This window comes from Borostomias antarcticus, assembly GCF_949987555.1.
Source record: "Borostomias antarcticus genome assembly, chromosome: 4".
NCBI classification, from domain to species: Eukaryota; Metazoa; Chordata; class Actinopteri; order Stomiiformes; family Stomiidae; genus Borostomias; species Borostomias antarcticus.
The window spans coordinates 32,655,681-32,668,166 of record NC_140237.1 but is presented as its reverse complement, the minus strand read 5'-3'; the positions used below and the strand labels follow the sequence as shown (position 1 = coordinate 32,668,166).

At 48.9% G+C, this 12,486-nt stretch overlaps 1 protein-coding gene across 2 annotated transcripts; it reads left to right on the top strand.

Moving 5' to 3' along the window:
• Positions 1 to 347: 347 nt before the first annotated feature.
• leo1 (LEO1 homolog, Paf1/RNA polymerase II complex component) lies at positions 348 to 12,175 on the top strand. 2 transcript variants are annotated; one of them, XM_084436848.1, is made up of 14 exons: positions 348 to 410; positions 892 to 1,046; positions 1,340 to 1,635; positions 1,896 to 2,110; positions 3,401 to 3,505; positions 3,716 to 3,810; positions 6,327 to 6,466; positions 6,641 to 6,725; positions 7,029 to 7,123; positions 7,366 to 7,500; positions 8,501 to 8,636; positions 10,300 to 10,492; positions 10,675 to 10,772; positions 11,950 to 12,175. In XM_084436848.1, exons 1-14 carry the CDS (start codon positions 353 to 355, stop codon positions 12,055 to 12,057), a joined length of 1,914 nt encoding a protein of 637 aa, XP_084292974.1. In that variant the 5' UTR covers positions 348 to 352; the 3' UTR covers positions 12,058 to 12,175. The 2 variants fall into 2 exon arrangements, with proteins under 2 accessions (XP_084292974.1, XP_084292973.1); XM_084436847.1 differs by having other exon boundaries at positions 3,263 to 3,505.
• The last annotated feature ends 311 nt before the right edge of the window (positions 12,176 to 12,486 follow it).

Genomic DNA, 12,486 nt, shown 5'->3' with positions numbered 1-12,486 from the left:
GCCACAGCGAAAGTGCTACTGGTGAGCTGAAGTGTGTGTTGAATGCTTTGATCCTTTGTCACCTTAATTCTCACATCATCAGACTGAGCACTCATTGGTACAGAGATGTAGAGTAATTTGGAAAACGCAACCAATATATTTGCAAGACAAAATAAGACCTCTCACGACTGTCTAAAACATGTAGGCTACTCCAAGACATCAGCAGTTATATTTCATGTCCTTGACTTTGTCTCCACCCTGTGGCCGATGAGGCAACTACATTGCATCATGAACTCGGAAGCAAAACCTTGAAACTCGAATCGTTTCCTGTAAACTATGTAGCCTTCATTGAAATCTGAAATAACCGAAAGAAATGGCGGACATTGACGAACTATTCGGGAGCGACGGGGACAGCGATAATGAACAACGAGGTAAAGTATTCCCCCCGAAACCGGAATCCTGTTAAGAGTCCTACCGGCACCACTTTGTCCGCGCATGCTTTCTTTGCAAGTGCAACTAGATGCTAGGTAAAGCGTCCTAGCTAGATAGCAAGCGGCTTACAGGCCCAGCGGAGTGGGTGAGTGAGTGTACATGTTGTGTGATGCTGCCGTGACTGATGCCGCGTTCCAGGCAACCCGTAACTCGTGTTTTTCCGACCTCCTACACGTGAAAATGCTCTGGAATGGCAGTCAAACCCGTAACTTCCCACCTGTGAACTCGTACAGATCGATGTACTCCCAGTTGCCGGGTGGGAAGTTACGGGTTTGACTGCCATTCCAGAGCATTTTCACGTGTAGGAGGTCGGAAAAACACGAGTTACGGGTTGCCTGGAACGCGGCATGAGTGACGGAGACTGTGGCAGTCTTTCTGTTGTTGTGCTCCAATTTAAAGTGTGTTTGTTTTGTGTCACAGCAGCAGCCCCGTCCCCCTCGGGTTCGGGTTCAGGCTCTGACTCGGAGCCCGAGAGACCCCGCTCTGCGAGTAACGCCTCCGGCAGCGACAGCGAGAGGGAACGAGATGAGGATGATGATGAGGAAGGCCAGGATGCGGGGAAGCCCAGCAACAAGGTAGGGTCAACGGAACAGTGACTTGGGAGTCAAATGTTAATGATGTTGGTGATGCATTGTGGAGACTAGGCTCGTCACAACAGTATCCGCAATTGCAGGGCTACCGAGACTCACGCATTGAGACTTGTGAACTAAGTGGAAAAAATCTCACTCCAAACTTTTGGTCAAACTTTGGCAGCCCTGGCAATTGTAAGATGCTCCGTGTCCCCAACCTCAATCTTGCTTGACTGGTTTGTTGATTGGGTATCTGTGGCAAACTGGCAAACAATGATAAGTATCATTCTATTCACCAGGAGCTGTTTGGAGATGACAGCGAGGACGAGCGACGAAGCCAACGAAGCCAACACAGCCAACACAGCGGCAGTGACAACCAGTCTGAACACTCAGGCAACCAGTCAGACGCCAGCTTGCACTCCGAACAGGAGGACAACGACCAATCAGATGCGGAGCAGCACAGCGGGTCAGAGCATGGTCACAGGGAGGAAGAGGAGGATGAGGAAGGCGGGGGCCATAGATCTGAAGTAGGCAGTCCAGTGTCTGGAGTAGGGAGCCATCGATCAGGCAGAGGCAGTGCTCATTCAGACAGAAGGTATATTTAATAATAATAATAATACATTTTATTTGTAACACACTTTTCATTTAAAAATCTGAGTGCTACAGGTTTAAAAGTATAGCATAACAAAACACAACTGAACAAAAAGAACACAATTTTAACAGTCAAAGGCCTTTTTTAAAAGGTAGGTTTTTAGGCCTGCTTGTTTGATCAACACTGCCATAACCGACACAGTGAACTGTAATATCCCAGAATGCTACTGTATGTCTGAATACACTTCATTGCACTTTTCCCAGTGTGCATAGCGAACCCGTAACTCCCCAATCAGTGCCCGGTACACCTCACTCAGACGCGGAGGGGTCGGGCAGGGAGAACCAATCGGAGGATGAGAAGTGGGGGGGAGGTGCCAAGAGTGACCAATCAGAGGACGAGGAGGAGAAGCGACCGCAGCATTCCGACGAGGAGAGGGAGAACTCTGATGACGAGGGCCACAGAACCAGGATCAAATCAGGTACCTGATGCTTAATCATGTGGAACCACAGGCTGATAAAGAGGATTGAAGTATGACGGCTAATCAAATAGTAAGCGCACCACGTCCATTCACTTGGGTTGATGCTAGAATGGATCGTCCGGAGGGAGGGAGAAGACTCCGCTAAACATCAACCAATCACAGCGCTACGCAGCTACTGGGCCAGACGTGGACACAGGGGACAGGCTGCAATAGGCTCTGCCTATCGCAATACCCCTGCTCGGGCGCGCTCGCCTGGAGGCTCACGGGCTAGCAGGGGAACGTTCTCGCAATACTCGCTGCCCTTCTGATGACGTGTAGCGGAATTCCCCCCCCCCCCTCCCTCCGGATGATCCATTCTAGCATCAACCACTCGCTAGGGCAGAGGTTCTCAAACTAGGGGTCGTGAGTGACCCCTCGTGGGATCGTCTGGTATGAAAATGGGGTCACAGGAAATGATAAAATAAAAAAATAAAAAACATTCTTTTAATTTATTTAATATAAACATGTAATATTTGTATTTAGTCTTTGTATCTCTAAAGCATTGTTATGTCACAAACTACAAAAGATAAGATACAACTTTATTGGAAATTAGTCTTTGGTCTCATCACAGGGTACAATAAGAGTGCATAAAAAGCAGCATACTTGCTCACATTCCACAAAGCTCTTCTGGCGGGGGGGGGGGGGGTGCTTGGGGGGTCGCGAGGCTCTGCCAACATTATTTTGGGGGCTGCGTGTTGAAACGTTTAAGAACCGCAGCACTAGGGGAAGATTTAACTAGAGTAGACGCAAGACTGTAGCCAGGTGTAGAACAATCCAGAAGAACAAACCAGATCTCAAGCCACAGTAGTACGATAAATCAGTTTTGCATTGCATGGAGGTGAATGAAAGTGGGCATTGCTTCAAGTAGAGCTTAGAATTGGCTTCAGAAGAGCTACATCCTTGACATTCTTCTCAGAAATGTGCTCATTAAGTTGAGCCTGTCTTTGTTTTTTAGTATAATCACAGAATATGTCCGGCTGGCACAAGCACCACCTGTCATTTGGATGCCATATCTACTTCTTTTATGTCTGTAGTATGATATGTTGAGGTGTGTGTTTGTGTGTGTGTGTGTGTGTGTTTTTGTGTGTATGTGTGTGCGTGTGCTCTCCTCAGAGTCTGCGAAGGGCAGCGACAGCGAAGACGACTTCATCAGGCAGAAAACCAAGAAGAAGGCAGCGTCAGAGTCTGCGAAGGGCAGCGACAGCGAAGACGACTTCATCAGGCAGAAAACCAAGAAGAAGGCAGCGTCAGAGTCTGCGAAGGGCAGCGACAGCGAAGACGACTTCATCAGGCAGAAAACCAAGAAGAAGGCAGCGTCAGATTCAGACTCGGACAGTGATGTCGGATCAAAGAAAGGTACAGAAGTCTGAAGACCACCGGTGTGTGACTTCAGAGAATGTTCATGGTGCGAGAGGGGAAAGATGTACCAGAGAATGTTCATGGTGCGAGAGGGGAAAGATGTATCAGAGAATGTGCATGTACGAGAGGGGAAAGATGTATCAGAGAATGTTCATGGTGCGAGAGGGGAAAGATGTATCAGTGCTCGTGTTCCTTCCTCTGCTTCAGGGAAGAAGCCGGCGGCAGACGACCTGTTCGGGGAGGCAGACGACATCTCATCAGACAGTGATGCAGACAAGCCCCCAACTCCAGGCCAACCCCTGGTGAGACACACACACACACACACACACACACACACAGCTTCACATAGCTGGACAGACACACACTTACGCTGCGTCGTTCCAGTTGCGTCGGACACTGGAATTCTCTGTCCGGGATGGGGTCATCCCCCAGTTAAAATCTTTGACATTCCAGCCAAGTTAGCCATTGTTAGTATAGTGGCTTTCCAATGAGTCAGCTATATTGATCAGGAGAATGATTGTCGCGAGTGAGCAAAGTAAACGACTGTCCAGACAATTTACCTTGCTGTGTCTGTCCATTTATTGCTCCAATACGAAATACAGTGTCTTGCATCCAGGTAAACATAGATCAGTTAGGTAAGGAAGTAAGCCTTTGAGAACCAATGTTTCTGGAGCCTAGTGGCCCATAGGGCAGGAGCCTATCTCCTGTTTCTGGAGCGTGAGGCAGCTTGATGTACAAGTCCAACCCCCGGACATGACGCTAGTATGTTGCAGGTATGAATGAAAATCTTTTAGGTTTAGTTTAGATTTCAAGAACACGCTGAGTGGTCGGTCGGTCAAGCTGGTTTCAAACAAAGAAAATTGGTTTATTCTGATGTTACGGTTTGCAAAGCGGACTCTGAAAACAGGAAGTGCTTCCTCAGTCAGAGTGGTTGTTCTGAAGGATCGTGGGACATTTCATAGCATGGTAGAGGGAGTCACATGCACTCAGGGACAAAGGGTAAAGGGAGGTGATGTCACAGAGCAAAGTGTGTTTTCTAAACAGACTGATTTCAATGGAAACAGATTAGAAAGAGGTTTCACAGAGGTTGTAAAACAATGAACAGAGAAGATCAATCAAATAGGAATTCAATCAACTAGGAAGATCAATCGCACTAGGAAGATTCAATCACATAGGAACACAGAAAGGGGATAACACATTGATGAGACTGGAATTTCATTAACACTTCCCCCAATCCAACCCTTGATGCTGAGTGCCAAGCAGGGAGGCATCGGGTACCATTTTTATAGTCTTTGGTATGACTCGGCCGGGGGATCGAACTCACGACCTCCCAGTCTCAGGGCAGACACTCTAACCGCAAGGCCACTGAGCTGAGATCAGTTAGGTAGCCTAAAACAAAGTTTACTGCTCCTCTATCTGCCTCGCCATGGTCAAGAACCGTTTGGTTTCCCAGCATGCAATCTCAATTACCTTTGTGCCTAAATACAATTTCCTTAGGAGCAACCGCCCCCTGCTATCCCAAAAGTGCATTACACAACCAATAATAAACACCACACAAATCATGGATAAATGTATCCTACACTTAGCAATACCAGTTGATAACAAGTCACTCTGCACTATTTAGCGCATATGAACACCATAGCAACATAGTCCACTACAGAGTATAATAGTAGCTAGCTAGCTTGCTTGCTAATGTTAGCCAAACCAACATAACATATGTCTTTTTATGTTTAATTCAAACAATTTGGAATGTTCATAAAAAGCCGTTCAAATTTAACGGTCAAGGTCAACTTTATTTATAAAGCACGTTTAAAACCAACCGAAGTTGCACCAAAGTGCTGTACAATATATAAAATAAACTGAAACAAAAACAGAATAAAGTGCACATAATCACAGAACAATAAAAGGACAGGACACAAAACAGGACAGGGGATGTAGGCTATCAGGCCTCAAAAGCCAGTGAAAACAAGTGCGTTTTAAGATGAGACTTAAAGAGCCCTAGGTTCTGTGCGTGTCTAATGTGTGGAGGGAGGCTGTTCCAGAGCTTTGGGCCAGCCACCGCAAAAGTTCGGTCACCCTTGGTCTTAAGTCTCGATCTAGGGACTGTTAAAAGAGTCGGACAGAGCCGAGCAGACGCTTGTAAAATGTCCAGTGTTGCCGCGGTAATGCCGCTGTTGTCATGTGATTATTAACCGGTGGGAAAAATTCCTCGCCGCGAAATAAACACAGCCGTGACCGAGGGTGTCCAGCAGGTCGGTCAAGCTGCCGTTGAGCTGTTCTGTACCCGAAGCTGTTGTTCTCCGCGCTTTGCACTAATCTCCCCTTTGAGCTAATCCATATTACAGAGTGTTGATTCATAACACTGCTGTTGTCTTAGCCGTTCTCATTTTCTGTGTGTGTGTGGGTCCTTACTCCTGTGTGTGTGTTTGTGTGCGTGTGTGTGTGTGGGTCCTTACTCCTGTGTGTGTGTGTGCGTGTGTGTGTGTGAGTGCGTGTGTGTGTGTCCTTACTCCTGTGTGTGCGCGTGTGTGTGTGTGTGTGTGTGTGTGTGTGTGTGTGTGTGCGCTCGTGTGTGTGTGTCCTTACTCCTGTGTGTGTGTGTCTCTGTTTGTGTCCTTACTCCTGTGTGTGTGTGCGTGTGTGTGTCCTTACTCCTGTGTGTGTGTGTGTGTGTGTGTGTGTGTCCTTACTCCTTTGTGTGTGTGTGTGTGTGTGTGCGTGCGTGTGTGTGTGTGTCCTTACTCCTGTGTGTGTGTGTGTGTGTTTGTGTCCTTACTCCTGTGTGTGTGTGCGTGTGTGTGTGTGTGTGTGTCACCAGGACCATGAGGAGGGTCTGGAGCAGGCGGAGGAAGCCGTCCCAGAGACCCGGATCGAGGTGGAGATTCCCAAGGTCAGCACGGACCTGGGCTCAGACCTGTACTTCGTCAAGCTGCCCAACTTCCTGTCTGTAGAGCCCAGGTGAGACGCTCAAGACCGGCCGGGCCCAGTCCCAAACTGACCCCTACGTGCTAGAGCGGAACAAGTTTCTACACTACAGACACTTCAGACCCACTCAGAACTGAAGGAGTGGGTAGGGTTTGTTTTGGGATTAGCCTCTGCTGGGTTCTGAACATGTGACCCCCCCCCCACCAGGCCCTTCGACCCACAGTACTATGAGGATGAGTTTGAGGACGAGGAGATGTTGGATGAAGAGGGCCGGACCAGGCTGAAGTTGAAGGTGTGTGTGTGTGGTTCTTTAGTTGAAGGTGTGTGTGTGTGGTTCTTTAGTTGAAGGTGTGTGTGTGTGTGTGTGGTTCTTTAGTTGAAGGTGTGTGTGTGTGGGGTTATTTAGTTGAAGGTGTGTGTGTGTGGTTCTTTAGTTGAAGGTGTGTGTGTGTGGTTCTTTAGTTGAAGGTGTGTGTTTGTGGTTCTTTAGTTGAAGGTGTGTGTGTGTAAAATGCACATACAAATACTAAATATCTCCCCCTCTCCCTCTCCCCTCTCTCTCTCTCTCTCTCCCCCCCCTCTCTCTCTCTCTCAGGTGGAGAACACTATTCGATGGAGGGCGAAGCGAGACGAGGAGGGGACCGAGACGCGGGAGAGCAACGCTCGCATCGTCAAGTGGTCCGACGGCAGGTCAGTCAGCGCCCACCAGGGGGCGCCGCTAACCACTGCGGACGAATGCCGGCTCCGACACAAACACCGGCGCCCCGTCCAATAGACAGAAACCGACAGAAACAATATACATTCATGATGTCAGAGGGTTATTCCAGTTAAAAATAAATATAAAGTGCATAAATATAATATAAAGTGCAAAACTCAATCTAAAGTGGCTGTTTAGTGACGCGTGGGACCGTGTGTTTTGCCGTGTTCCCCAGCATGTCCCTCCACCTGGGGAACGAGGTGTTCGACGTGTACAAGGCCCCCCTGCAGGGAGACCACAACCACCTCTTCATCAGACAGGGCACGGGGCTGCAGGGCCAGGCGGTGTTCAAGACCAAACTCACCTTCAGGTAACACACACACACACGGTGAAGCCCTGGCTACACTCCCGAGCGTAGGCGGACAGGTGCGGTCGCCGCGGTCACGTGGTCGTCGTGTAAATGCTACTGTCTGGAGGACGCGTTCCACACACGCAGTAGAAGGGCGGGAGGAGACTGTAGCAGAGCAGGTGTTCAGACTGGTTCATGTGGTAGTAGACTGTAGCAGAGCAGGTGTTCAGACTGGTTCATGTGGTAGTAGACTGTAGCAGAGCAGGTGTTCAGACTGGTTCATGTGGTAGTAGACTGTAGCAGAGCAGGGGAGCAGACTGGTTCATGTGGTAGTAGACTGTAGAGCAGACTGGTTCATGTGGTAGTAGACTGTAGCAGACTGGTTCATGTGGTAGTAGACTGTAGCAGACTGGTTCATGTGGTAGTAGACTGTAGCAGACTGGTTCATGTGGTAGTAGACTGTAGCAGAGCAGGTGTGCAGACTGGTTCATGCGGTAGCATTGGCCGATATCAGCTCAAATTCATAGCACAATATCTTCCACTGTCCGGACGATATCGATATGATATCACGATATATGAGACAAAAATGCAGTTACCACATTTTAGTAGCCCTTCTTATATCAGAGCGCACAAACAGATTATTTGCACTAATTTGGGTTAGGGTTCGAGTAACTCAGAACAGAGTAAGCCTCTTAGCCCGGCCGGCTGGTTCTGTCTGCTGGGTCCGGGGAGGAGAACACGGGCCAAATCTGCTTACTACTGGACCGTAAGCCTGTCCTGGTACAACCGGACTTAGGACGGACAAGTAGCAGAAGAGCATGGCTTGTTTTGACAGGGAATTAGTAGAAGGGTTAGGGCGTGGCAGCGGTCTCAGAACAGTGTTCCAAACAGAGAGGAAATCGGGCACCTTCACCCTATTTAGTGACGTCCGTTGTGTGTGTGTGTGTGTGTGTGTGTGTGTGTGTGTGTGTGTGTGTGTGTGTGTGTGTGTGTGTGTGTGTGTGTGTGTGTGTGTGTCCAGGCCCCACTCCACAGACAGCGCCACCCACAGGAAGATGACGCTGTCTCTGGCCGACCGCTGCTCCAAGACCCAGAAGATCAGGATCCTGCCCATGGCTGGACGAGACCCCGAATCCCAGCGCAACGAGATGATCAAGGTCACACACTCACACACACACTCACACACACACACACACACACACACACCGGACGAGACCCTGAATCCCAGCGCAACGAGATGATCAAGGTCACACACACACACACACACACACACACACACACCGGACGAGACCCTGAATCCCAGCGCAACGAGATGATCAAGGTCACACACACACACACACCGGACGAGACCCCGAATCCTAGCGCAACGGGATGATCAAGGTCACACACTCACACACACACACACACACACACACACACACACACACACACACACACACCGGACGAGACCCCGAATCCCAGCGCAACGGGATGATCAAGGTCATATGAATGAAAAATCTTACTTGGTTTAGTTTAGATTTCAAGAACACGCTGAGTGGTCGGTCGGTCAAGCTAGTTTCAAACAAAGACAATCGGTTTATTCTGAAATTACATTTTGCAAAGTGGACTCTGAAAACAGGAAGTGCTTCCTCAGTCAGAGTGGTTGTTCTGAAGGATCATGGGACATTTCATAGCATGGTAGAGGGCCACATGCACTCAGGGACAAAGGGTAAAGGGAGGTGATGTCACAGAGCAAAGGGTGTTTCTAAACAGACTGATTTCAATGAAACAGATTAGAAAGAGGTTTCACAGAGGTTGGAAAACAATGAACAGAGAAGATCAATCAAATAGGAATTCAATCAACTAGGAAGATCAATCAAACTAGGAAGATTCAATCACATAGGAACACAGAAAGGGGATAACACATATTGATGAGACTGGAATTTCATTAACACTCACACACACACACACACTCACACACACACACACACACACACTCACTCACTCACTCACTCACTCACTCACTCACTCACACACTCACACACACACACACACAAACCGCAGTGTTACATACTCATTGGGGGAGGGATGTGGGTGGGGGTCATGTAGAGGTGTGGAAGGTTTGCCCTGGGCAGCGAAGCAGAGCCGTAGTAAACAGTCTGTTGACGAGCTCTCTCTGTGCTCCTGGTGTAAATCTCTGGCCTCATGTGACTGATTGCATCACATTTTCTAACTTGATGTCCCGGTGTTATTCATAGATTTACCTTCAGCAGAACAGATATGAAAATGGTCCGTTTGAACCACAGTGCTGTCTTATTTAGATCCTCCTTCACCTCCTCCTCCTCCCTCCACCTTCACCTCCTCCTCCTCCACCACCTCCTCCCTCCTCCTTCTCTTCCTCCTCCTCCACCTCCTCCCTCCTCCATCTCTTCCTCCTCCTCCACCTCCTCCTGCTCCTCCTCCACCTCCTCCCTCCTCCTTCTCTTCCTCCTCCTCCACCTCCTCCCTCCTCCATCTCTTCCTCCTCCTGCTCCTCCTCCACCTCCTCCTTCTCTTCCTCCTCCTCCACCTCCTCCCTCCTCCTTCTCTTCCTCCTCCTCCACCTCCTCCCTCCTCCTTCTCTTCCTCCTCCTCCACCTCCTCCCTCCTCCTTCTCTTCCTCCTCCTCCACCTCCTCCTGCTCCTCCTCCACCTCCTCCTTCTCTTCCTCCTCCTCCACCTCCTCCTTCTCTTCCTCCTCCTCCTCCTCCTCCTCCACCTCCTCCTGCTCCTCCTCCACCTCCTCCTTCTCTTCCTCCTCCTCCACCTCCTCCTTCTCCTCCACCCCCCGTGCCCCTGCAGAAGGAGGAGGAGCGCCTGCGCGCGTCCATCCGTAGGGAGTCCCAGCAGAGGAGGATGAGGGAGAAGCAGCACCAGAGAGGGCTGAGCGCCGGGTACCTGGAGCCCGATCGCTACGACGACGAGGAGGAGGGCGACGAGGCCATCAGCCTGGCCGCCATCAAGAACAAATACAAGGGCGGCGGAGGCCTCAGGGGTGAGCACGCGCACACACACACACACACGCACACACGCGCACACACACACACGCACACACGGACTAATAAACTCCCTGTTATGATGTCGTAAACCACGGTCGAACGATGATCTGTGGTTATCGGCGCGGTGGTGAATCATGAAGCGCCGTGTGTAAATGGTAAGTGTGTTTGCCCCCTGCAGAGGAGCGAGCCAGGATCTACTCGTCCGACAGCGACGAGGGCTCCGATGACGACAAGGCCCAGAGGTTGCTTAAGGCCAAGAAGCTCGACAGCGATGAGGTGAGGGGGGGGGGACAGAGAGGCTGCACTACCGTGTTCTGACAGCAGGGGGCACTGTGGGACAGGATGCGCTGGTAAGGCTGGGGGTCGCTGCTCTCACAGGAACAGAGAGAGACGGGGGCGCTCACGAAATTGTGTAACAACAATAATAATAAACAATAATAATAAATAGTTGTGTACCAGCCTCAAGACAAGAACACTCCAGGCTTCATCATGATTAAAGCTAGTCATGTCACCATGGTGATCATGCTTAAAGGGGCACAGTCACACTTCTTTAAGTTACGCAGAATTTAAGTATTTAATCCAACTAATATTAAAGCTGCAATAACTGTTTTTTTTTCACATTTTGTCAAAACTAATTAACCTAATATCAGATTGTTTCGTTGAGCCGTAGCGTCCTAATAGCGTCCAACTTCAATGTCACCACCTCTTGTTAATCCAGCATCCCTGCCTGTGCTGTCAAATTACGGCACGTAACTTTGCTCCTCCTTCGTGCTGTGAACACACACATTATATGCTTTATTCCTTTCGTATTACAGGTCTCTTACTCCCATCTAATGGTAGGAAATTGCTTATTGCCACTTTAAACAAACGTGACTGTGCCCCTTTAATTTTTAGTATGTGCTGAGCCTGGCCTGTGGATCCAACTGGCAAGTCACACTTCGAAAACATTTTTTAGTTTTCCAACACCATAGTCTTGAGCAGCGTATTCTGACTCAAAATAAAACTGCATGCTCATCATAACTTGGCGAAATTGGAATATAATATTGGAAAGTATACTTTAATTAGAGTATAATCCTATGAAAATAAGAATCATTATTTTCCCTTGCATTAGAATGAGCCCTTTATATCTACATAGTGAGTGGGTCCTTCCACGGAGTCCACCATGTTGTACCACGTAATTGTATTAAATTGGATGCAATCTGCAACTTCACCACTAGATGCCGCCAGAAATCACACGACGCCTTTAAAACACGCATATATTATTCCCCTAAATTCTTACCACCTCACCTAGGAGACGCTGATGACCCTTTAGCACCAGAGCTGAGGTGACAGGTGCACCAGAAGAATCAGAATACACTTTATTGTCTCACAATGTGAGAAATTTGTCTTGGGCACACACGTTGTGTGATGACGGACGATCCTGTCAGCCTAACCACGTTCTCTTCCTCGGCAGGAAGGAGAGAGCTCGGGCAAGAGGAAGGCCGAGGATGACGAGGAAGCCAGCCCCAAGAAGGCCAAGAAGTACGTCATCAGTGACGAAGAGGATGAAGAGGAAGACTAATAATTTTTATTTCACCAGTGCAGTATTGTCAGTATATATAAACGACAACACTGCAGTTTGTTTTGTACATTTTCTAACGACGAACTGTGTAGCGTTTGTGTGTGTGCGGCTATGTACAGCTGAGGCAATAAAGAAAGGGTAAACGTAACGTTTATCTAGTGACCAAACCTCAGAGAAGTTCCTGTCTTTATTGACTTGATGAATCACTAGATGTATCTTTTTTTTATCCTGTTTGCAAATATCGACTTTATTAAGGCGGAGACACATCTAAGTGGGTGGGGGTTAAGATGAGGGGTGGGGTTAAGATGAGGGGTGGCGGTTAAGGTGAGGGGTGGCGGTTAAGATGAGGGGTGGGGGTTAAGGTAAGGGGTGGGGGTTAAGGTGAGGGGTGGGGGTTAAGGTGAGGGGTGGGGGTTAAGGTGAGGGGTG

Coding starts and splice junctions, on each gene's coding strand:
- leo1 (XM_084436847.1), top strand. CDS start 353: ATGGCGGACATTGACGAACTATTCGGGAGCGACGGGGACAGCGATAAT. Junction 3,506..3,715: donor TGATGTCGGATCAAAGAAAG/GTACAGAAGTCT, acceptor CCTCTGCTTCAG/GGAAGAAGCCGGCGGCAGAC. Junction 6,726..7,028: donor GGACCAGGCTGAAGTTGAAG/GTGTGTGTGTGT, acceptor TCTCTCTCTCAG/GTGGAGAACACTATTCGATG.